The sequence below is a fragment of the Oryzias melastigma genome, linkage group LG17 (assembly GCF_002922805.2).
Source record: "Oryzias melastigma strain HK-1 linkage group LG17, ASM292280v2, whole genome shotgun sequence".
NCBI classification, from domain to species: Eukaryota; Metazoa; Chordata; class Actinopteri; order Beloniformes; family Adrianichthyidae; genus Oryzias; species Oryzias melastigma.
The window spans coordinates 22464763-22491051 of NC_050528.1; the positions used below are offsets into that span (position 1 = coordinate 22464763).

The 26289-nt window shown below is 39.6% G+C and overlaps 1 protein-coding gene and 1 long non-coding RNA gene across 3 annotated transcripts in view; one reads left to right on the top strand and one right to left on the bottom strand.

The window, feature by feature from the left end:
* Positions 1-26283, bottom strand: part of carmil3 (capping protein regulator and myosin 1 linker 3) — a gene marked incomplete at its 3' end in the record, with an annotated part of 127718 nt that extends 101435 nt beyond the window's left edge. Inside the window, exons 1-2 of the mRNA XM_024274320.1 lie at positions 26018-26283; positions 21883-21977 (exon numbers count right to left, since the gene is read on the bottom strand). Coding sequence (XP_024130088.1) covers positions 21883-21977; positions 26018-26075 — 153 coding nt within the window. The remainder of the gene's footprint in view (positions 1-21882; positions 21978-26017) is intronic.
* On the top strand, positions 3205-4530 carry LOC112147765. 2 transcript variants are annotated; one of them, XR_004949430.1, is made up of 5 exons: positions 3205-3283; positions 3476-3648; positions 3722-3890; positions 3963-4147; positions 4260-4530. It is a non-coding gene; the product is annotated as an uncharacterized LOC112147765 (long non-coding RNA). The 2 variants fall into 2 exon arrangements; XR_002919527.2 differs by having other exon boundaries at positions 3211-3648.
* Positions 26284-26289: the final 6 nt, after the last annotated feature.

Sequence of the window (26289 nt, forward strand, 5' to 3'; positions counted from 1 at the left end):
AAAACTGGGTAGATGCTTTCACAGAAAATTGCTTGTCGAGTAAAAACTCACTGACAAGTTCGAAAACACTCGTAAAACCAGGAACCAGAAGATGATCTTATGGCCCAGAGAGAGAAAAAATACAAGTGAGACATCTTTATATAAAAAAGAAAAAAAACACACATTTAAAGCACCTTATAAAAACAGACTTATGAAAACAAAGACATAAATAATGCAAGCTCTCTGATGCTTGAAAAGACCTTCACCTGGTTTCATGCATCAATCACACTGTGTTGAGCGATAAGTGACAATCAATACTGCAATTATTTTTCTTCTTCTTACTTGGATGGGCTACGTGCAGCACAAACTAAAACATATTTTTAAACTTCAGCTCAAAGTTTCAATCACTATTTAACAGATTTTGCTGGATACCGAACATTTCGGGAAAAAAATAGTTTTTTTCTGCACAGTTTCACCAGGGCTGCGACTTATACTTAAGCGATACTTATTTATGATATTTTAAGGCATAAATTGACTCATACATTTGATATTTTCCCTTTTAGCAGTTGTTTCCCACTAACCACCACTAGAGGGCACTGTAGGTGTGCCTTGGAATTTGCTACTGACAGCAATGCAGAAGAAGAATCACATCTAAAACAAACATGGAGGACAATCTGACTGTTCGACTCCCAAACTTTACATTAATTTTCTTATTTGCATTGAGACATAAATATTCTGGGTTTTATTTTTCTCCTCTTCAGACTAATGCAGGACCGCAAGTCATCAAGTTGGGTTATAGAGACATGGAAAGCGGCCTTCATTCAGATGCTAGCTCATGTCAGTAGCTTCTACACACGCGACGGGAGCGTCAAGTTCAGGGGTGTAAAACATTCAGCCCGCCAGACGGTTTATTCCGGCCCTGTCATGAAGAGAAAAACATAAGGATGTTGAAAAAAAAGCAAGTTTCTAGCACTTTCCTGTGGCGAATTATGGTTCTTTAAAGACATAACCGCAATGTGTAATTCCGCCACTAGGGGCAGCAAAGGAAACACAAGACCGGCATAACAAGAGATCAAGAAATGTTTGTTGGGGGGCTCCTGTGATTTATACTCCAGTAAAACTTGTACTCTGGAAAATATGGTGATTATTTTAAATATATATATTTTAAAATATACTAAGGTTCCCTTTTTTCTGTTTAATTTGTCGTTAAATTTTGATAAAGAGGGTGAACCTGTTTACAAACAAAAGTGAGAAGATAAAAACTAGAAGCATAGGCAGAGCTGTCATCTCTGGGCTGATTTCCATCACAAAGACTGACTTATGGTTCACAGCTTGAGGTCGTGAGCTTTTGACTCCAGTAGCTTAAAGGAAACTTAATCTACATTCCCTCTGAAAATAATGAGAAATTTACAGATGGAAATCTGCACCAAAGAAAGAAAAAAAAGGGGTCTTGGATTTCTTATTTTTTAAGGTGTTAAAAATAGCAATAAAAATGAAAATCTTTCAAAATAAAAAGTTAATAATTTTACAAGGTGCAAAATAAATGTGGTGATGCAGGATCTTAAATCACTTTAATTCCAAAAACTAGAACAGGAGAAACGAGAATTTTTAAAGAACTCGACAAGTTCTTCTCTTCCTGTGACCAACTTAATAGTAGAATTTAGATTCTAGTGTGTTTTAGTAAAGATACGCAAATATATAAATGTAAAAAAAAATAAAATAAAACTGTATTTTTAAAAGCAACCATAATTTAGCAGCAAAACAAAAAAAATCTTTAAAAAATTATTACAATGTTCTGCTTATAAAGATTAAGCCAATAAAAGCGCTGGAAACTAAACTAGATTTTTTCTTGCAAGCCTCAGTGAAGTACAGAGAAAAACTGGCTTTAATTTAATGTCCCAGAAACAAACACATTTGTAAAAGTGGTTATGGTTCGTTAGTTTTCAAATGTGCGTTACAACAGCACCAAGAAAGAAAGAATAACACCAGCAATGATCCCAGAAAACCAACCGAAACTATCAATCCATCTGCAGTCAATTATTCCACAATGAAGACCATTAATGAGCGGAAAACATTTACGACAATCCAACTCTTGGCTGGAAAGGATGAGACAAGTGGAAGGTTATAAAATTCAAATGTGTACTCAGTGTGAGGTTTTTCTTTATAAATTATGAAATGATGCAAATGCTACAAGCATGTAGACAAATGGAGACTAATAAAGTAGACCTATATATATATTTGTTAGTCAAAACACATCTATAGGCTATTGTTTATGTCTAGCTTAAAAAGCAACATCAAAGTAAAAATTCAACCGTTTGAAGAAAAAGAACAGTTGTAGTCCTTCTTTCTCATGACTGTTTTTCATTGACATTATCCAATCGAGGAGGCTACCAGTGTCCAGGACGACACCAAAGTTAAAACACCGAAGAGAGGAAGATGAAGAGGAAGAGAAAGAAGCCCAAAAGATGAAGCTTTGCCCTTAAATAGACCAAAATAAAATAGACATCATCATTAGTGATGATGAAGAAGAGTGCGGGAACTTTGTTGAAAAACAAAAAGATAAGATGATTTGACAAAACTTTTCTTAAATGCTTATAAAGTAGATTATATGTAAACATGGACATTCATTTCTATAATTGAATTTCTTGTTTCTGTTTTCAGCTAAATTTTAAGCCAAATACAAAAAGCTGAACTTGCTTGGTGATGGAGGCTGTGGATTCGTGTATGCTGGCCTACGCAGATCAGACCATCTACCGGTAAATCTTTCATATGCAGCTGCTGAGATTAAGACTTTTGATAAAAACATCAGCTAATCACTTGAATTTATTATCAGATTTTGAATGTTTTTGGTTAACCTGGTCTGAATTAAAACAAACTGAGATGAACGGTCATCTGAAATATCTCAGTTTTTCTCCCATCAGTCGTCTCACATCCAGAAATGCTAACTCTTGCTTGTGTCTTGCAGGTGGCTATCAAGTACATCCAAACACAGGATGCTAGCTTTCATTCAGTAAGTTTAATGATAAACTACAGATGAAATCTGTGTTCCTAATTTCTGTTTCTCACCTTTGTTATGATTTTTCAGGATGAAAATGGAAAATCAATCCCTTCTGAAGTGGCCATCATGTTAAGGCTACAAGACAAAAACATTTATTCCAAGACAAAAGCAGCACCAGTGTCCCTGTTGGACCGGTATGAGACTGACAGTCAGATTATCCTGGTTATTGAGAGACCAATCCCCTGCAAAGACATGTTTGACTACATACAAGACAAAGGAGGAAAACTTGAGGAGGAAGAAACTAAGGTAGCAACTCCCACTAGCTTACAGCCCTTCATAGCCCCAAGCTAACATTAGCTGTTAGTCTTTAAGTGTTGATGCAGAAGCTAAAGTAGCTTCCAGCAAAAAAAAAAAAAAAAAACTTTAGGAAGACCAGTAAAGCAGTGGCAGAACTTCTTAGAAGCTGCTGCTTCACCTCATTACTTTTTTCTCTTTCAGATCATAATGAAACAGCTGATTCCAACAGCCACTGATCTTGAGGAGAGGAACATCTTCTTCCAAAATTGAAAACATTCTAATTCATACCGATGGAAATGTCCCACGGCCTCGACTTATTGACTTTGGTTTGAGTTGCGTCGTCAAGGACCTGGCCGTCAGTGTCAAGTATACAGGTAGCAGATCCACATCAATGAGGAAAGCCATTAAAAAATGAGCATAAATGGGACTAATTTGCCTTTTTTCCAGGAACTGAAGTATTTACCCCACCAGAGTCTTTTATAGACGACTACTGCCAGCTTGGATCAACCACCGTGTGGCAGATAGGTGCCGTTTTATATGAAGCTCTTCGTGATGGACCCCAGTTCTCCACATCAGCGTTACTCAGTGAAAGATTGAAGATTACATGCGTCAAAAGGTAAGACAATACTCAGAATCTTTTCGTACATGGATTGCCTGGACTCTGATCCTCATCATTTCTCCTTTCCAGAATGCCATGACATCTTTGAGGCAAGTTTGAAGGTTCTCCCTGAGGAGCGTCCCAAGCTAAAGGATCTCCTCAACCCTCCATGGTTCAGATAGACACGTCCACTATTGATGAGCCAGTCAAGACGCTAAGAAGACGACAAATGAAGAAGTGATTGGCAGAGTCAAAAACACAGTCCAATGAAGATGGTAGGAATGTATACCTTACATTTCTACAAACAAGACATGGACTCATCCCCGAGTCTGATGTTACACCTGGTAGCAGTGTCACTTATTAACATGCTTTCTTTTCTCTTTTCAGGACTTCCTCCTACAGTGTGTGATTCTCAGTGTGTTGCTGACACACTTTTTTCTGCAGCTCCTTTAACCCCCCTGCCGTCTGTGGAAAGGAGATCTCTCTTTGAATTGCCTTTCCCGAGGGTTCTTCCTAAAGTCAATCTGGCCTTCTAGGGAGTTTTACCTCGTCTTCATAGAGAGCTTGGGCAGGACAGGAGTATGCAGAAACCCAAAATGGGTTCAACCAATTGGCACTTACTATGATGAATTGGAAGAAAATATAAAAACAATGTATGGAGTGGAGTACTTTTATTTATTTTGTTTAATCTTGTGTCTTTGTTGAGTTGGTCAAAAGTCTTACACCACTACATTGCAAGTCATTTCACTTTAGACTGGTTACATTTTGGTTGGTCATTTTTAGTCTAATCTCTGGTAGATGGACTGTCTTTTAAAAGTGAGGGTAAAATTGAACAGACACTTGAATACATTGAGATTAAGTTAAAATAAATAAATAACATGGTTCCTTAATAAACTACTTCTAAGACAGCAACAAACATTAGGTAATAAGCTGTTTGTAAAGACATTTATATATTATATATATATATTTTTTATGAATCGACTACTAATCTATTAAGCTTAAATCGATTCAAATCAATTAATCAATTTTATCAATCCAGCCTTACAGTTTAAAACTTTAAAAACTACTATTGTCTAAAGAAAATCCGACGAGGTTGCAGTATATTTATAAATAAAAAATACCAAGAAATGTAAAAGAGGGACCACCCAAAGAACAGTGAACATGAAGGAGAGCAGTTCCAGACACCATCATGGGGCAGAGAAGATGTGGGGGAGCAGCCCTGGAGACCCTCCTCATGGGCAGGAAACATGAAAAGGTGCCGCCCCAGCAACCCTCAGGGAAAAGACTGAACCAAAAATAGGTCTCTCAAAAACAGATAAATAGTTCCTAAAAATACAAATATCACAAACTTAATAAAAACAAAGCAAAAAAATAACTACATGAAACTAAACATGTAACCAAACAAATGAGTGGTGGTGTGATCAACACAAGGGGAAGAACAGAAATAAAAAAAAAATTGCATAACAATAAGACAAAAAGAAAATAAAAAGACAACGCATAATAGATAATATTATCTAAAAATACTCATATTTTTACTAATTTATCCTGTTAAAATTATGACTTTTTCTAAATAATTTAATTGATTATTGTTGTAAATTTTTAAACTTTTATGGTGGCCCTATTACTTAGTCGTAATAAATAAACTGTATTTCATCATAAAGTCCTTTTATATTTTTAACAAGGTACCACCTGATACATTTTTTTTAATCCTTGGCCAGCATAAATGCCTGACAAACGGTACATTTTGCATCTTCCCCAACACTACAGCTAAATGAGCTCCTTTTTGTTGAATATTAAGAGCATTTTCCCCCATCAAGCTACAAGGAAAAACATGCAGCTCCTAATGCTAATGAGTTCATCCAGACAGAACCTAAGGCGAGTCCCACCAGTCTGAGGAGGAATCTGTGGCCTCCTCAGAGCTCCTCTTTGAGAAATCCATCAAAACTCTTCTAAAATGCCTTCGCTTCTGCTCCGCACACGGATCGCTTTTGATCTGGCCGGCCAAAAAAGTCAGCAGGTGGAAATCTGGAAACGTGGCGAGGAAGCGGCAGAAGCGGAGGAGTGAAGCCGCTGGGATGATTGTTAGAGATGCACCCTCGCCGTCATGGCACAGCGTCAGGAACTCTAGTTCAAAGAGCCGGTCAGTGGAGCAGCCGGCCCTCAGAGCGGGGCCAGAGGTGGAAGCAGCGTGTCACTCAGAGACGGAGTGCGCGTACTGTGCATGCCCACAAGCAGCACATTTGACTTTGTCTAATTGTGTGTTTGCGTGCAACACATGGCCGAGCGAAGGAGGGCGGGGGGCACTGGGGGCTAATATTAATCATGAGCTGTCAGGCCTTCAAAAGAGATGCTGCAAATCAAAGTGTGTTTCTGTGTCGTCGGTGAGCGCGTGCGTGTGTGTGCGTGTGTGTGTGTGAGGCAGCGTCGCCCCAGAGGGATCAAGCTGAGGATCAGAGCCAGATTTGGTCACTGGCAGCATTTCTGGCTCGGCCACAAGGGCATTTTAAAAAACACAAACAAAGACATGAGGACAAAATCACAGACTCTGGCTTAAGGTCGACATGCTAATGCAGCGCAAACACACGCACAAAGCCAACATACACAACACTCCAATGTGTCACACGCAGTCAAGCTAAACCTGCTTTATTCCAACAGCTCAGCTTGTGTCTGGAGATAGAGATGACAACAAGGAGACGCATATTGCCCATTTTAAAGGCAGACTCACACCAGGAAGGGTTGTAAAACAGAGAAGACTGTTGACAGGAGTCAGCGCTATAAACAAAACTAGAGATAGTGGAAAATCTGAGGTTTTGGCTGAAGGAAATCACCTCTAGTGCAAATCAACCGTGTGAAAGAACACCGACAAGCTAAAACACAAGAGATTCGTCAAATGGGATAAATATTTAAAAATGAGTCAATTCTATTTATTTTATTGCAAATGACAAATCTTGGTTAAAGTTTAAAAAAGAAAAAAAAACATCTCAAACCTGAACTATAAAAATAGTCTTTGTTTCGATGAACACTGAAAAACATTTTGCTTATCCCTTAAATAAAAGTTAAAAATACATGTGTGAGAAACCAGCACAAGAGCAACCACGTTTGCACAGCTGCATTATCTAATGAAAACCCTCCTGCCTCTTATCCAGCGGTCCGCCACTTTACAGATTAAGCTATGAGCGTCAGCAGACTTTGACGTGGAAATTTTACATTTCTTGTAAAATGGCAGCCTGCATTCTAGCCATCACTCTCAATTAAGATTTTATAAAAACGTCTGTATGTGCATTTTTTTAGCTTCAAAATTCTCACATTGTCACAAGTTTCAACGACCGTTTTCGGACTAAACACACAGCCATTGAACGCGGATGGAAAGTTAAATCAGGTCAAACTTTGACCAATCAGGGACTCGGATTTGGTAGCGACGTATGGGTGTGTCCCCTTTTAGTTCACAGAGGTGCTAACTGTATGAAAATTGATCATGGAGGAGAAATGAATGATTGCGGTTCGTGCCCGGACAGAATTTAAGATACAAAGTATTGAATTTTTTTGGAATAGATTTGAAAAGGAAAAGATTTGCACTGCTTGAACATTTTTGCTCCAACCCTCTATCAACTGCAGGTGGCAGACATGCGCTAGTAAAAAATGAGAGGCTTTAAATATATTTTTTTATTTATTGAAGTCCCAGTCATATCATTTTTTGATCTTTAAAAGCATTTCAAGGTGTCTTTTAATTACGATCATGTCATTTTTAGCAAAAAATTAAATCAAACAAGTATCGTTTTCAAGATGTAGTTTCAGGAGTTAGTCTGAAATATGACTGAGTTGCGGGCGGGACTGTTTCCGGGAAGTAAGCCTGCCCCCATTTCCCGACACCCATTGGTTTACATCCTGCTAGCTTTAGCATTAAACATGTCATAATCATGTGAGTTTAACATGGTAACATTTGGTTTAAAGAACATAATTAAATCATTTTGATCAAACATTGGTAAGTTTAATATGCTGAACATAACTTAGTCGAATAAAGTTAACATAAAATAGTTAAACAAGACTTAATCAAATTTACATAATACAATTTGGTTTTCAGTAGACATAATTTTATTGTTACTTTGTTACTTCAACAGATTTTTTTTCAGTGCATCAATAAAATTTTTGGTTTTGATGTTTTTACCATGTTCTTGTGACGTTTTCGTCACAATGGATGACATAATAAGAAAATTAAGCTCTAAAATTGCTATTCTGGGTATTTCTGTATAATTCAAAGGTAAAATAATTAACATATTAGTCAAAAACTAACAATACTCATTAGCCGCAGTCACATCAGTAAGTTGTTACAGAATGACACAAACCGCAAATTTTGCGTAAAAAGAAGATAAAAGGCAGAGATCCATCCAGCTGCCCTTCAGCACTGACAATGCATGCAGTTATTCACACTTCCCTCCATCTTTCCCTCTCCATCACAAGGGAATGGAGAAGGTCAGCAGTCACACTTTACAGCCTCTCCGCCATGAGCTACCAACACGTGTCATGATAACCAAAAACGAGAGCTTAGCTCTAATTAAAAGCGCCGGTATCTCTGGACGCTTGCAGGGAATCTGACTCCACACTGACAAGCCTGCAGTAGATCACAACATGAAAGGGAGAATATGCATGATGCTGCTGTAATGCTTGTTATTATTTGAGCATATTACGCCTCTGTGAGAGAGGGCTGGAAGTATGAATGATTCAGCTGTGAGTGTGAGCAGCCTGCTGCACCGCTTTGTACTCTGCTTTCTATCACAACCCGACACCGACTTACACTCCATGCACAACCGTCATCTGCAAGGCGCAGTTTCACCGTTCTAAATTAAGTAATGCGGCGGGAGTCTCTTGTTCCTCAGTCTCGTTCAAAATTCCTCATGTTTCATACACAAGAAATGCAGTGTTCACAGGTGTCATGTCTTTGTAAGAATTTGTGTCGTCTGTATCAGAAACTGAGAAATCACAGAAATTAGGTTAGAAAAAGTGCTTGTATTTTTGTTTGGCTTTTCCTGCTGGATGTCTATGAACCCAGAAGCTCATGATGTCAAGTCTGAATGTAGAAGACAGAGCTGGGAGTTTTAAGAATCCATTTTTAAGAACACATTTTACAAGTTTTAAGTCAGTTTTCATGCTTTACGTACATGTATGGCCTTGAACACACATTGAAAGCTAAATCAGGTCAAACTTCGACCAATCAGAGACTTTGATTTGGTGGTGACGCATGTCTGGATGGCGTCGTTTTTTTATACACAGAAGTAATAACTAGGGATGTCCTGATCCGATCACATGATCGGAAATCAGACCAGATCATGTGGTTGATGACTCGATCAAAATCGGACGTTTTCCATCGATAATGATCGGATATTTAATTTATTCTCATTATTAGCGCTTTATATTTATTTCAAGCTTACCGTTCTGGATAAATACTAAACTAGAAGTCTGCATGTCATGAACAGATCACAAAATGTTGCTGCTGTAAAACTCAGTAGAAAACGTCAGCAGTTCAAACAGGAAACTAAAATAAACAATTCAGGTCAGGTTAGCTAGATGTTCACAGATTCAAACTTCCGGGATCAATAACGCTTTTAAAAACACTTTAAGCTGGCAATAAGTGTCTACATTGGTTTGTCTTAACGTAAACAACAAAAGGTATTTCAACAGAAAATGCGGGTTTGTGTTTAATGTTAAACTCTTTGAACTGCCGACAGACGCTGCAGCAGCTGCTAACTGCTAAATGCTAGCTCCGTTATTTAACTCCTTAGGACCCGAGCTGTCCTTTGATATGCCTGTTTGTTTTATCTGACAAGTTTTTAAAAATTAACTACGGTGGTAATAAAACCTAAAATGTGATGACTCAAGAGCTTAAAAAAAGAATGACAGAATCTTAAAAAAACAAAAAAAAACAAACAGAAAAAATAATACATGGTTTTAATGATATCAGCTAGTCATGAGCACTCAAATTCAGGCTAAAACCTAAGTCATCATTCATTTTTAAGATTTTTCAAGGAATCACATTTGGTTAAAAATGTTCAATCTAAAGATAATAAAGCTCAATTCACTGAACTTTCTCACATGACTAATTATCACTTATATAACAAGAAAATATTATTTTTTTTCTAGTTTATATTTCCTCTATTTGTACTTATTTATTAAAGCTAGTTCACACAAGTATTTATTTAAGATCTTAATGCTTAAAGAAAATTAATGAAATATAAATAAGGGACAACACAAATCTGTTTATTTAATTTGCTCAGGTTTTAAATGTGTATAAAAAGTATTGGATCGGGACTCCGTATCGGCAAATCCACAAAATCCCATGACTCGGAATTGGATCGGGCCACAAAAAAACCTGATCGGGTCATCCCTAATAACAATCATTTGGAAATTGATCATGGTGGAGAAATTAATAATTGTGGTTTGTTCCCAGCTGGAATTAAATGACACCAAGTCTTTCAGAGGGTGTATTTAGACTGGATCCATCTGGTTAAAATGAAGAAGCTTAAAGTGAACCAGAGTTAATTTCCCCTGATTACTCAGAATAAATTTTCAGTCTCAATTCATCCAAGTGGACCCAAGAACTGATCTCAGACCCATCTTTAAAGATTTGCTTCCAATTGGACTGACCTCTCATTCACTCTGAGTTTTATCAGTCTGAATAGGCTCTATGCTGGGAGTGGAACAACTGGACCAATACGGCCACCATAGCATTACAGGATGTGGACAGAGTAGCGGGGCAACAATGAGACAACTACTTACTAAAATGTGGTTGAATGAATGCTGGCTCATAAAACAACTTTTAACATGATACATATTGCTTTTATCACTGCAATCCATGTGTCCTAAACAGAGTATCTTCTTAGCAGTCTTCTTGCAGTTAATGCAGCATGCCTCCACCGTACCAAAGCAGCAGTAAAAGCTGCTTCACCGGACACCGCTACAGACATTCAAAACTGATCAGTGAAATTTAAAGTTCAAATAAGTGAACTTTTCCAACAAGGACTTGCTTTTCCTCGCCCTTATTGTTCCTGGCCAATGACTGAAGAGAGCTTTAGTCACATGGTTTTGTTTACAAGCTTTGGTTCCAAACAGAAAAGTCCAGTAAACGGCATTCTGAATACAGACCAAATGCAAGGTTGAGAACTCGATCCAGAAAAATTTAAGTCGACCCAATCCGCACCAACTGACTTTTTCAGTCTGAAATCCCCCATATATTGGAATAGAAGTGTGAAAGAATAAAAAAAGGAGGGAGATTTTCCACAAGTCTCTTTCAGCTGTAGGTACATGCGCTAATATCAGGTACCAGCAGTGTAAACACAATGGGCTAAATCCAGATTACATATTTAACCCGTTTTTGAAGGGGCATTAAATGCCTGGTGGGAACGTAGCTTTACACAAAACAACTACATTGCTTTAGATCGATCCAAATGTGAAATACTCATCCTTCAACTTTTGCTTCACCTTTTCTCTTAGTCATGAGAAACCAGGATTCACAGTTCTTCTTTCTAGGACGCCCTCTCCAGAAATGAGAAATCCACTATGGGTCCATTTGGGTCCGTCATGGGACCCATATACCCATAATGCTTCACCAGGGAAGTATCTGTGTTATTTTTTTCCTACCAGATGTTCGGCTCCTGCTGATATTGAGGCTCTTCTCCAAGTTCCGATGGCAAAACTTCAAAGCCCATCTCTCGAGGAGCCGGTTTCTACTGCTTGTGTTTCGGATCTTATCCAGTTGTTCACAAACACATCTCATGGTCATGAAGGAGTGCCAAACACCTAAATGAGAGTCTTGGATTCTGATAAAGGCCTTTGTTTAACACTACGAATGCCTTTCTGATCCATCGTTCTCGGGCTTGTGGCAACAAGATGGCGACACGCATCATCAGCCGGCCACAGAAAAGACAACTTTAGCTGGAAGCAGAAGTATTTGATTTTATTCTATGAATAATTGATTCATTGTTCAGAACAGACAATCAAAGAATTATAAAGTTTTTCAGATAGATGAAAACTTTACACTTTTCTCTGTTTTTATTTTTTTGGCAAGTTTGAATTGGAAGTTGATCATGTTTGTGCTCCTTTAACACAGATTTGCTCTTTGCAGAGCAAAGACAAGTCTAACAAACTTGAAAGAACAAACATACAAGATTCTTGAATCATTAAAGTATACGGGCATCGTAGGGAATAAAACAAGAGAGAAAGACCTACGGAAGCAGAAGTTGCAGACTTTCAGGTGTAGACGGTGCTTTAGCCTCTAGAAGGAGACGACTCATTGAACTGGCAACATGATTTAATGTTGCTGTATCCTTGCCCCTTCAAAACAGCAAATTTAAAATTAATAATTAAAGCTAATTGTTCAGAATTTTATATATATTTTTTTTATAAAACCTTAATGGGGAAAAAACTGTAATAGATGCAACCCTTTAAAAATTTACATATTCAAAACAGCTTTATCCCCTTAAAGCTTTAAAATGTGAATAAACAGTAACGGTTACGTTTTTTAGCACAAAATAAAGTTTTAATGGACAAAAGGAGTTTTAAAATGGGGCAAAACTGATATATTTGATATTGCTTTCAAAACTAACATTAAGAAAGAGTTCAGAATTGTAAAAGAAGAATTATTAAAAGCTTAGAATAGTAAACTGTAAGTGTTTGGGTCGTATATTTAAAAATAAGGCTTTTTTTCAATTATATGATGAGACTTCTGGTTCCAGTAGAGGACTTCTGGTTGATAGCCAGGTCCTTTTGGAGGAATGTTCAGTTCTTTGATAAAGTGTTCAATTTACCCACTCTTCTGACAGAGAACTACAGTTTCATGGGGATTCCACACCAGCTGTGTTCACTTGTGTTCAAGCAGTCCTTTCAATGAAAACTCTTCGTAGATAAACCATAAACACACACAGACCAGAATTTTGGGTTTACTTCATAGTGACGTGATCACACGTCGCTATGCAAGACGTAAGGTCCAGTCGCGGGCTCCATGTACAAATTTGGTGTTCATTAGCTGCGTTTCCATCAACTCTGAAATTGCGCAAATTGGATTTTCGCTAATAAATAATCTTAATGGAAACACCACAATTTCGAAGAAAAAAAATTGCATTTATCAAAAAAGAAAAACTTTTTTTTTTTTTTACATTTTTAGAATTTTGATAGAGTTTTGCACATATGTTTAATGAAAACGCAGCTATTTAAATTTCAACTTGTTGAACTTTTTAGCACTTAATCACTGCAAGCCAGAACTTGGATTTGGTAGTGACGTGTGGGTAGCATTCGCTTCATAACACTGAAGTGGCGGCCATTGTAAGCATGATCACAAAGGATAAATTAATTGCGTTTGAATAATATGAAAGCAAGACGGACATTTATAGGAAGAGAGCTGTGAAAACAAACAGGCTGGAGCAAGATTTTTGGAATTTGCACCGCCGTGACCTACCTCGCGCACTGAAAACAGAAGACGAAGGATCCCCCTCCATGGTGAATGCACGTAAATGCTCATAAAACCGCGTACAGCGTGTTCTTGAACGCACCACATGCGGCTAAATGGAGCTTCAGACTCGGCCAATTGTCATCTCAAATGAGTTTAATTTTCTGCTCAACCAAATTTAACATTGTTTATGTTAAAAAGGTATTTTTTTCCCCACAGGAAACTAACTTTTTCTGCCTTCAACCAGGATGAACGTGTGTCGGTGGAAGTCGCTGGGAAAACATTATCAGAGCCAAGTGTTGCATCACATTTTCAAGCAACCTCTATATAAGTTTTCAAAAACAAACTTTAGCTCTCCATTAGTTTGGGTTTAGAGAAAAACACCTTCAGAAAGTACAAGGACAGCAGTTCACCATGTTCAGCTTCAATCTTAAAAAAAAAAAAAAAAAAAGACATGCATCAAATAATTTAAACAAGAAGCTCGAGTCTTTCTGAAAAAGGACTCCGACATTCTGGAAATATTAACCTGCACAGCAAAAGCAGCATATGTGTCTAGTCGGGAGGTAATAATTGGTCAATTATAAGATGGGCCGCTTATGTAAGATGCTATAGAAACAGGGTCAAGGAAGCCAAAGGAAAGTAAGACCAGCCAGGCAGGAGGCCTATAAGAATTAAAAAATGTACTTGGAATAGTTGATCTCAGAGAAGAAAATGTAGGGGAAAAAAAGTGATATGGTAGCATGAAAATTCAATGATATGGCCCTTAAAAACCAAGTCTAAAGAAAATAGTGTTTCTGGTGTTTAACCTACACATTTCTCTCTCCCAACTCATCATGAATGGAGTTACGGCTAGGCCCCCTCTATAACACTTTTTGACGTTTTGGGTGTTTCCAACTCATCGTTTTTGACGTGCTGGATGTTCCCATTAAATAATGACTCCCCAACCCTTGGGACGCGGTACTGGACGCGGATTCGGTTCAAGGTTATGGTACCGGTCCAGTCCTCATCCCATTACCAGTTTGTACCCCAAGGGTTGGGGACCCATGTTTAGTGTCTATGCCCAAACACCAAGCAGTCCTTGGGTGCGGTACTAGACGTGGTAGCAGACGCAGAATCTGTACCACGTTAGGGTTAGGGTACCGGTACCAGTCCAGTACTCATCCAGTCTGTGTCCCGAGGGTTAGGGACAAGTGATTAGCATCTGTGGCCCGGCACCAAGCGGCCCTCAGGTCATGGTACTACACATGGTAGCAGACGGGGAAATCGGTACCACGTTAGGGTAACAGTACAGCTCCAGTCCATGTCCAGGTACTGGTCTGCGTTCTGAGGGACCCATGATTAGAGTCTGTGGCCTGGTACCAACCGGCCCTTGGGTTGCTGTACTGGACTGGGTAGCAAATGCCGAATTGGTACCAGGTTAGGGTACCGGGTTAGGGTTCCGGTCCAGTCTGCATTCCCAGTGTTGAGGACTCCTGATTAGCATCTCAGGCCGATACCAAGCGGCCCTCGGAACAGTGCCGGTTCACGGGCTGTTGGTTTAACATCTTCTTGTGGCATTCTTCTGATGATGGAGGACATACATCGAGAAAATTATGCTAAAAATAACTTTTCTGAGTATTTTTTTATTATTATTATTATTTAAATGGTTAATCAGGAGCAGAGCAGTTTGAAAAAATTATTTTTGTGATATAGACAATACACTCTCAGCAATGTTGAGGGTAGAGAGAGATTACTTCCCTATAGTCCTCCCTACAACTCTGTGGCAATTTTTTTTAATGAACTCTTGCCGCTCTGCAGAAACTATGTCCTAGATAACAGTTTTTAAAGGAATTTTTTGGGGAAAAAAAAACATCAAAATTGTAAGAAAAAGACCACTGGGAATGCTTTGAAAATAGATCAAGAGATGATCAGAGGGAGACTTTAAAAGAAGCAGCCATTGAGTAAAGATAGACACTGCTGGGTCATAATATGAGTCTTCATGAGACCATCTCAAAGAAATTCCAGTGATTTGCCTTGACTTAACATTTCCGTTTAAGATAAAGAAAGGTTTAGGAAAAAAAGGAGTCTCTGCGAGCCACATGACCTTTTGATATTTCCAAAGCCACGCAAGTCTTCAGCCAAGGCCACAAATCCGTGGAACACAAATCTCCTTTGGCCTGATACTAGTGTTCCTAAACACAAAAATGACGTTTCCAGCAAAGAAAATAATAAAGTTAATCATTTAAGTAAACCATTATGCTAATCTGAAAAAAACTAAAAATGCATGTGTAACATAAAAAAGTACCATAAAGAAGAAGAAGATAGAAATAAAAATTCACGTCAAAACATTAAAGTCATTATATCTTTCAAAGTAAAGAAACTGGTCAATTCTGTAGTAAAAAAGCATTTTTTTAATCAACTAAGACAGCTTAGAAAGACAGTTTTACCTCTTAAAAATCTCCGATCTTGATTGGATTATTTCAACTTGCTTCATGTTCTAGATCAGTATTTTCGCCATCTCCTTCAAAATGGTCAAAACGCAACAGTGTATGTGTTTACTGGTAAGACTTTCGTAACAACTGCCTTCAGGGGTGGATATGGGCAAACCTGTAAAGGGCACGCTCATGTTTGCAAAAAAATGTAAGATTGTAGACTCCTCTGTGAGCCCGTAGAGTGAAAATCTTTGTGGATTTTTCTATGGGCATGCTGCAGGCGACAGGTCAAAGCAAACACTTTTACAACACCCAAGCCAGCAAGGCCACGTGGTCCCCCAATTGGGCTTGTCCGCTGTTTCTGTGGTTGCACACATTGACTTAAGTTGGCACTCAGTGGGCTGACTCAGTATGCTAACCGGTTGCCTGGTGGAGAGCGTAGCAAGCCAGTATAGTGAGCTCCGCTTCTTAAGGGTCAGCAGAGCTAGCAGGCTTGCCGCCTATGGCCGTCGGTCCCTGGGCAGTAGAGCCAAAGTGGGCAAACACAGGTGGGGCCACCACCATATGGGGCCCACTTGGCCTTGCTGGCTGGGATGTAATGGTAAGTAAGGGGGAAGTAGGTCAGATGCTAGCACATCATACTGAAACCTACGCACTACACAAAAGGTCCTGTTCTGTGTTTGCAGCCTGATATATTAGGTAATCATAGTGTAGTTTGTCTGAGTGTTCAATGGGCAGTTGGGGATGATGTGCACACTCCATGTGTACAACATTTACCCACAGTCATTAAGAAGCCAGGGTGCGCACCTTACCCATGACTAGTGGTATCTTCCATTTTCATGGCGCCTCTTCAGGTGGTCGCAGAAGGGAACTGCAAAACCCACCTCAGAGATGCAGCGATATAACCGTCTACAACCCTCCACAGGCCTGGACAACCAGAAAACCATCAACATACATATGGGCCAATGCCAGTGACAAAGGAATATCTACATCCACCCTATACTCACTGTCCTCTCTTGGCTTCATGTTTCCTTAAGAATCCATATCAAGATTAAAGTCAAATCCGAATTCTTCCCCTATGGCTTCTCCCCACCTCTACATTTAGCCCCCCATCGGAGAGTAAGGGAAAAATAGTGTCTTCAAATTTGGACATTACCAACCCTCAATGACATCAATATTCACCTGTCAAAAAGCCAGTGGAGGGACACATAGCCCTATGTATCTACCCCTTCCCTTCAAAAAGCAATTTCAGACACCACTATCCCTAAAAATTTCCCTACAACTGAAGGGGTAGGGAGAAGCCATAGGGAAGAATTTGGATTCGGCCTAAGGCTTTCAATGGTCTGCCTTCTCCATATTTATCAGAGCTGTTGCACCCAAGCTGAAGGTCCTCTGCTCTGTTCCAAACTCCAAAAGTTTTCTCAGTACCCACTTCCAAAACTGTGGAACCATCTCGACCTCAACATCCAAGCTTCTTCAAGTTTCAAGTCTAAACTTTTAAGCACAGTTGAGCTGCACATTTTTTTAATTAACTTCATTGTACTCTCCATGTTTTTATTGCATTGTTGCTTTTATAAGCTTGTTGCTTTTATTAGGTGGTTACTTTTATGACTCGATTTTTATTGGGAGTCTTTTTATTATATTATTTTATGTCTGTTCCCTTTTTGTTTCTATCATACTTACTGAAAATACAGTATTAACAGCTATTCATAATCATTTATACACTTTTTTATTTTTTAGAAACAGATATATGGTGTCAGCCATCAAACGGTGAACTTTTTTCATTAGTCATTTAAGGTAGCATTTTTCAAATAAATCATTCCTCATTTTTAAAGCCAGTTTGTGAGTAATCTTTTCTGGAAAGATTAGTAAACTTTTTTTTTTTTACATATTTTACAAAAAAATTAATTGGTCACTTTCACTATATATGAAAAAGTGTCAAATTCTGTACATTTTGATCATATTCCAAAACAAAAGGGATTTTATTCATAAGCAACTGTTTCTATCTGGAGTTTGGATTTATTTTTAGAAGTGAGAAGGACCCTTTTTTCACACCATGGCAGCCTGGGACGGACTCGGTTCCTTCCCCACCTGACCCTGAACAGAACGAAGCTCAAATGATGGATGGGTGAGAAAGCTAAAAAAATGAAAGTCCACACTTTCATTATTAATAAATACATTCTTGCATCAGTTTCTTGAGGTCAGGTGCACACAACTGCAAATTGCTTTCACTTGTAAAAAAGATTTACGCACAAAATAGGGACTTTAAAAACAATTGGAGATCATAAATCCACACATATGTGCGGCGGTCCTCTATAGAGTGTCATATATTACAGCTGGGCTGTAAACACATCTGCACCAGCCACCAAGTATGCGAGCGAATTTGTAAATGCCACAGCACCGCTAACTTGTTCTGCTGCAGTCTCATAAGCAAGTCTTCATGCAGAACTTGAATACGAATGAGCATCCGAGTGTGTCCGGGACTGTCAAACAGTGGCACTCACAGCCAGTAATAGGCCCATTATTGGTACGAGCACTGAGTCAACGGAGAATAAAACGCGGCAACCAATCAAGATAAATAAGTGGCGGAAAACCCAAATCGGCAACTGGGGCATCGCAAACCATCAGAGATTTCCTTCTGCCGCCATCCTTTCACCCCATCCTTCAATTCTCTTTCCTCCGGTGAGATGCGCCCTCCCCTCTTCGTCTCCCACTTCCTCCTTACGCATCTGTCTCCATCTCTCAGCCTTTGAAGATGCTTTGTTTTTCAAGTTGCCTCTAATCTTCACATGAGAAGAGGGGAGGTTAATAATGGCTGCGAGAGTGTGCGCACACGTGGATGCACGCGCATGTCTGCCTCGTTCGTGCCAAACCGCACGCCGGCGTCTGGGTTTGCAGTTTGCACGGGTGTGTTTGAGCGTGATGCTCCACCACACATTGCCCCTGGGTGCTGTTTGGATGTCACGCCGAGCCCTCCCAGTGTCTGGCGGAGATGGGTGGTGGGGGAGGCAGGCCTGCATGCATGCATGTGTGTGTGTTGCAGTGTGATGGCTGGTACAGTCAACACACAAAGACAGTTGGGTATCAGCAGACTCCACAGGGAAAAGAGGGCAAAAAGAAAAAAAAACTAAGTTTTAGATCAAGGACTTGAGGCTAAATATAAACTTGATGTGCAATTCTTTAAAAGAAAGCCCTTTCATACGCCAAACTAATGATCAAAGATGCTTTCCTGCACAGATATGACCTGTTCAATCAATTTCAGGGGAGAAGATCAGCACATAAGAAGAATAAAGGTAGAGGCAGCCTTTTAAGGAATTATTTAGTAGAAGTTCTTTTGTGCGAAATGTAGAACTTCTGTTTTTCAAACTTCCCTTTCCTTTTTGGCCAAAAATCTATGTAGGAATCTGTCACCCTTCACACGTTCACATAGCGGCAACCCATGATCAAGTGACCACTTCCAATAAAACGTCTATAAAAACACATTCGGGATTCTCCGTTCCAAATTCTCATGTTCACACAAGTTTCTATTACCACTTTTGGGCTCAATGCAAAACCTGTTGGATGAAAGTTGGGTGAAATTTAAACCAGGTTGAACTTTGACCAATCAGGGACTCTAACTCAGTTGGGTCCGTAACCTACTGGTGCAAGCCTTTAAAGGAAAACACATCTACTGCAGTGCTGTTTTTGAGTATTTTGCTGTAAATTCCTTTTCTACTTACATTGTTTTTCTGTACTATAGGCTGGACCAAATTATAACACGCACTGCCACTGAATAGTCTATAAAAAAATGATGTCTCATAAAACAGGCACTGAAGTATTTGGTGCATTAAGCGAGACAAAAGTTTTAGAGAAGTTTGTCACTCTGATTTTTTAACTGCGTTCACAATAAGTTTAGAACTTGTTTGTGACATGCTACACGTTAGCGTATTCACAAACATTGCAAAAAAAAAAGAGAGAGACTGGCACGACTAGAACAAACAATACTGTGGCTATGAGAACTCCCAACCTTGTTAGTAACACAGAAAAAAAACATAAAAAAATCCAACACCGCTACATGTTAGCCACATTAGCATATTCACAATAATTGCAACACTCAACCTTCTTTGCAAAATGTAAAACAAAAAACAATACAGCTAAAACAAACATTACCATAAGCATGAATTCAGAGTTACTCTATAACTTATTTGTAGGAGATAACACGTTAGCCAGTTTACAAGAATTAGCCATGTTAGCGAATTTGCAAAACCTTTAACTATCAAAGTTGTTAGTAATACATAAAAAAATTACCTATATTCCTAAAACAAACATAACTGTGACTATGTTAACTACCAACATTAAAATAAGCATATGAGCATATGAAATAAGTCCAACACTGCTACATATAAGCCATGCTAGCATATTTACAAAACATGTAACTCCCAAACTTTTTTGCAACATGTAAAAAAAAAAAAAAAAAAAAGACAGATTTCGCTAACTTTACTATGAGTAGGCATTCAGAGTAGCTCTACAACTTGTTTGTAAGATGCTACACATTTAAAAGTATTAGCCATGTTAGCTTATTCACAATACCCGTTACTCCCAACGTTGCTAGCAAAACATAAAAAAGCAGAAAAATACAGCTAAAACAAACATTACTGTAAGTAATACATGACAAAATGCTGCTAAAACAAACATTATTTTACATACACTAACTCCAAAACTTGTTCGTAACACGTAAAAAAAACCCCACACAGTTTGACATCGCAACACGTTAGCCACGTTAGTATATTCACAACAACTTATAAATAACTCCCAAACTTCTTTGCAACATGTAAAACAAAACATTAACATTACCATAAGTAAGAATTCAGAGTAACTTAGAACTTGTCTGTAAGATATGCTACACGTTAGCCACTTTAAAAGTATTAGCCATGTTAGCATATTCACAATACCTGTAACTCCTAACGTTGTTTGTAATGCGTATAAAAAAACAGACTGATATTGCTGAAACAAACTTTACTATGACTACATTAACTCTCAAACTTATTAGTACCACAAAAAAAAAAAAAAACACAGTCTGACACCACTAGATGAAGCCTCTCCTGGCTGGTCCGGTATGAACTCATTCTTGAACGTGCACCAAATGGTTAGTGTTTCTGTAGCTTTAGAGTGAAACGGTTAATTTCCAGAAGGGGAAGACCTTGACAATGAACTAGACTGAACACAAACATATCAATACCCCCCGCCATACCCCTCCCATTCCCCTGAAAGGTTCTGGAGTAGTTCTAGCAGGAGCAGCCAAGACCCATTTAGAAAGTAAAAATATTCTCGTGTGGCAAAGACCTAATTGAATTGCTTGTGATGGAAAGAGGACTTCAATGCCCCTTTTAAAAGGTCTGAGTGAGGATGGAGAGACGAGGAGAAGGGCATGAAGGGGAGCAGCCATGAAAGTGAGAGGCGACCGGCGCGATGGTGGATGGGGTGGGAGGAGGAGGATGGGGGGGGTGATGACGGCAAGGAGAATAATCGAGATGGACAGATAAGAAGGGAGGGGAGGGAATGGAAACAAAGAAGAGATGACAAAAATAGATGGGAGGGGAGGGTGGAGGTGAACAGAAGAAAGGAGCGGGGACAGTAAAAAGGGGAGCAGTGTTTAACGATATTCGTTTATTTTCGAGGGTGCTATAGCGACGCTGATTGGTCACTAATGCGGCTGACTAATTGACGATTTCTCAATAACAGTGGTGGCCTTGGCTCACACCGGCTCCTTCACCGCGGCGCTGGCTGCCCACACACCCTCTGGCCAAGCACACCAAACACACAAGTGTGTTCTTCTACTTCCACAAGAAAATAAATGCCCTGTAAGTACACAGCGCTAAAGCTTTACGCACCAACACGGCCCGCTGTTGTTGCCCGTGGCATTAAGGCCATCCTGCCACATCTAATAAACTGCGAGGATGGACTCAGTGGGCCGCGGCATGGTGTCGACTGCGGTCTGCTTGGACAGCGTCTGTCCTAAGCCTGATTTACAACGCGTCTGTTGCGAGTGTAATCTGTGACTATTTCAATTTAGTTCCCCTCAAGGCCTAACAAGCCAGAATCGCTTCCTTCTTAAAACCTCAAAGTCGCCCGCACCGACTGATGTGGCGTGACAGTCACAGGGAACGTCGGGGAAGCTTCTCACCAGAATTCGATCCTCAGACTTGCCGCTCCTCGTCTCCTGCTTGATGGCACGCACAAACTTTACGGCCTGCTTATCCAGAACCTTCCGGATGCTCTCTAGTAAAGAAGAACAGAAGGCACGGTTAATCACTTCCAGGAAACACAGAAGAAAGCCGTCAGAACTCGGACGAAAATTCATTCATCAAAGGATTCAGCCCACTAACAAATGAGAGTAAAAACCCGAATAAACATGCAGACACAATATGGGTAATCAATCCTGTTTCTCCGGTTTGGTGTATAAACTCCGAAGATTAGGTGATGCAAATGTCAATAGGCTGTTTTACAAGGGCTCTAATTTCTCTCTTCCTGAGCTACTTTCATTAGTTTACTTATTTGTGTGTCAACCAGAACAACAAATCACCTTGTAACTCATTAAAAACAGAAGCAGCTTTTTTATTACTACAACAGAAATTAGCTTTAAGAAAACAGAAAATAAATGCATGTTCTCATGCAATGAGACAAGATAATGTTATGAGACATCCACAATTATGGGAATATTAAATGAGAATATTAAAAAAACAAGTTCGGACACCACTACCGCTTCAAATGAGAATTTGGATTTAGCCAAACTTTGCACAGAGAAAACTTCATCTGCTGATACATAATTGGCTTGGAGACAGCTACATACACACCGGGCATGTGGTATGCATTCACAAATGCATGTTTAGGTCATGGTGCTAGCACTGGGAGGGGATTCCTCCTCTTTTTCTGCTGTTTGCTGGTGCATGTCCACCACATACACTTGGAAGAGGGTCGATATGAAATATCAAAGTGGTGCAAATCTCAAAAATCTTGCTCCAGGATTATTCTTCCATAGATCTATTCCAATATATGAACAATTTGATGTCATTTAATTCTATCTGACCACACACCACAGTTGTTAATTTCTCCTCCACGATCAGTTGGAGCTTCCTTGAATTTAAAGAAATCCCACCCATGCGTCGCTACTAAATCAGAGCCCCTGATTGGCCAAAGTTCAACCTGGTTTAGCTTTAGATGCATGTTTATTGGCCTCATGCTCTCTAGAGCCTGAGAGTGAGCTTAAAAATGAACCTGAGACGTGAACCTGAGAGTCTAAAACTTGCATTTTTCAAAACTTTATATAGACTTTTCATTGGAAGTGGTCACTTGAATGAGTTATGTCCAGTTTTCTCAATAAAGAAGATTCCCAATCCACTCCTTTGCATACCTCAACACCTGAATATAAAGGAGGCATCTCTGTTTTCTTTGAGTTCAAACTGTAGCAGTATATGGAAGACTTACTTTCAAAAGAAGTGCTAAAAAAATGTAACTTTAGTTTTCTTCTTATGGACTCATGCAGGGACATTTTTTGTTTGGAAAAAACATTTTTGAAAGATTTTAGAGAAGCTAATGTTATTGTTGCTTCCTTTGTTCCATATCAGTCCAGTATTTTTACACTAAAGGAGTAGTTTTCACTTTAGAATAAATTCTGTCTGTTTGTTTTAAGACCTAAAATTTATATTTACAATAGTTCTTTTTCATCTTCATGTTTTTAAATATAAAGTTAATTTGTCTAATATTGTATATATCATCCAGTAACATCAGCGACAACCTTAAGACCTTTTTTCAAGGTCTAATGGGGTTAGGGTCATGGTGTGAATTGGACTTTACTAAAACAAAAAAGGGTCATTTTCAACCTAAAATTTCAAAATGTTCATTCTGAGAGTGTTTTGATCAATAAAATAAAACTTGCAAACATAGCGCACTAATGGAACTGATCTAGTTTGCTTGGCAGCGAAATAGAGGAGCAATTTTAAAAAGATCTACAAATCTCTTCTATCCCAAGCTACGTTCTCGCCACCCTCTGCAAAAAAAAATTTGGAGGCTGGATAGCTCGGTTGGTTAAGTCTCGGACTGACACCTAGGAAATCAGGGTTTGATTCTCAGGGTTCTTTGATTTTTTCTTTTTTAGGTGAGAATTCTACCCAACTTTGTAACCACAGTCTGGGTCTCCCTGTGCCTGTCCCCAGCCCGGACAGGGTTGTGTCAGGAAGGGCATGTGGTGTAAAACTCTCTGCCAAACCACCCGTCACTGAGACTACCTCTGAAGGGAGAAGCCGAAAGGTGAAGAACTATCAATACAAAGTTTGTAAATGTACGTTTCAGGCGTAGATGTTCAAAACCCTCACGTTCACACGCAACTACCGTATATCTTCCAATAGTAGCCGGTCTCTGATAGACGCCGATCTCTTATAAAGGCCTGGCTGGCTGCAAAATTATTGGACTAAACGCCGGGGCTACTATTGGAAGATATACGGTATGCAAATTTCTACCACCATTTTCCAGCTCTACGTACAAAACAAATGATGTCACATGCTCTTATGTGTGGATATATCGCTCTTTTACCCTCTTGAATAGCGTCTCCCACACGAGACCTTCGTTTCCGCAGGCTTCCATTATACCTAAAGCAAAAGGCAGATTTGAGACACTCCATTTTAATTTAGGAGTGGCAAGAATATCTCAAAGAATGGATTGCCATCCCTTCACCACAAGGGTGACCCTAGAAGAGACACTTTTCTTCATATGGGTGTTCTCTGGAGCACAGAACTTAACATTTAAAGACTTTTTAAAATGATAAAACTGATGTTGGAAATTTCCCTGAGTGCTGAAAGCTCTGCGCTAACGTAGATGACCAGCGACTATTGATGACGTCTTCAAGTAGTAGTAAAGTCTGAATTTGAAAATACTATTTTTCCATGTTTCCGTTTATAGGGCTAAATGTAGGAGAAGAATTTGGATCCGGCTTTAGTTCTTCTGTGAGGTCTTCCTTATTTAGATAGGTCAGATGTTTTCGTCCATTTCACTTTTTGCTGTTTTCTTCTCTTAGAGTGTGTACAGCAGGACTTGAGAGACTTAGAGACATGGATTTGGGACACCAGCAGGTGTCGGCGGGTGACACCATTCTGGATGAAGTCCAAGAGTATCAATCAAAGGACAGCCTTTGCTTAAAGCTCCTTCTTTGAAGTGTTTCACAAACGGTTTGAAAACGTCTAGAAATGAGAACACATACTTTCAAATTCTATTAAAGCCCCATCATCGTCTTCATTAGGCTTTGATGAATGTTCAACCAAAGAGACAGCTATAAGGAGAGCCAACATAAGGCGAGACGCATCTTCACACTGATGGACTCATATTTAGACTATTTTTAGTAGCAGAAGAATAAAAAGAACAACCCATCTGCTAATAACATGCATAGGTGACCCTGTGAGAATATGAGAAGTCTTTATTTACATCTAACAATAAGACATGAAGTCTGCTTTCATGCTCAGGCGGCAAACAGACACTTCTGCCCACAAGCTGTGATGTTCACATTTCAGTGTCAAAGGCGCTTCACGGAGCCCTGCAGACGGAGACACGAGTCCTGCTGTGTCATGACACCATTGTGTCACCGTCTCCCCAACAAAGTCCATCTGAGAAGCAAGCCGAGGCGAGGACAGAAGAACCAGACAAACCTGGAGTTATTGACGTTAAGCGGACTCAATCACTTAAACCTTTTACCTTGGAGGTGGTTTGGGAGGCAAAGGAGGAGGAGGAGGAGGGTGGTGTTATTGAATATGAGGCCCTCCTTCTCCTCCACCTCCTCCATGGCAGGTGTGTTAATGAGCCTAACACCACCTGGTGCTCCTCTCCAGACCCAACAGAAGGGGCTTGACAGGGTTGAGCTGGTAAAAAGCAGGACTTATCTCCACATCAGGATAATTAACAGCGATTGACACTCCTCCTGTGACATGTAAGAAGCAGGAATCTCCAGGAGGTCTGACCATGACGGACTGGAGAGTTTTACGCAAAAAGAGGAGAGTGTAACTCCTGCACAACTTTGTCAATCTGTCCTAAAGTTCTGCTCCGATTTACAAATCTGATTTGCTGAACTTCTATTAATTCAGAGAATCTTTTTAAACACATTGGAGTTGATCACCTTTCCCGCCGCAGCTATCATTGATTTGCTATGGCAGAGAGTTTTACGCCTTCCTGACACAATCCTGTATTTTTTTCATCCATAATCACATTATTTGGATTGATGTTTTAATAAAATGGTTAAACAAGACTTTCCATCCAAAATAAAGTCTCAGACTCACCTGTGATTTCCTTGCTGACGCTGACGAACCCCGCAGCTGCGGTCTCTTTTGCAGCCATGGCGCGCTTCCTCCTCCCTGTTCTCCCGCTCTTTAAAATAAAATAAAATAAATATCCTCCTCAGACCGATGTCAGTCACTTCGGATGTCCCAGAGTCCGCGCCTGCAGCTCCCACATGCGGAGCAGAGGAGCAGCCGTCGGCTCGGTGTGGCGCGGAGCGACGCCGTGGTGCGCACTGGCGAAATCCAACGTGCGCGTCCGACTAGAGCGCACA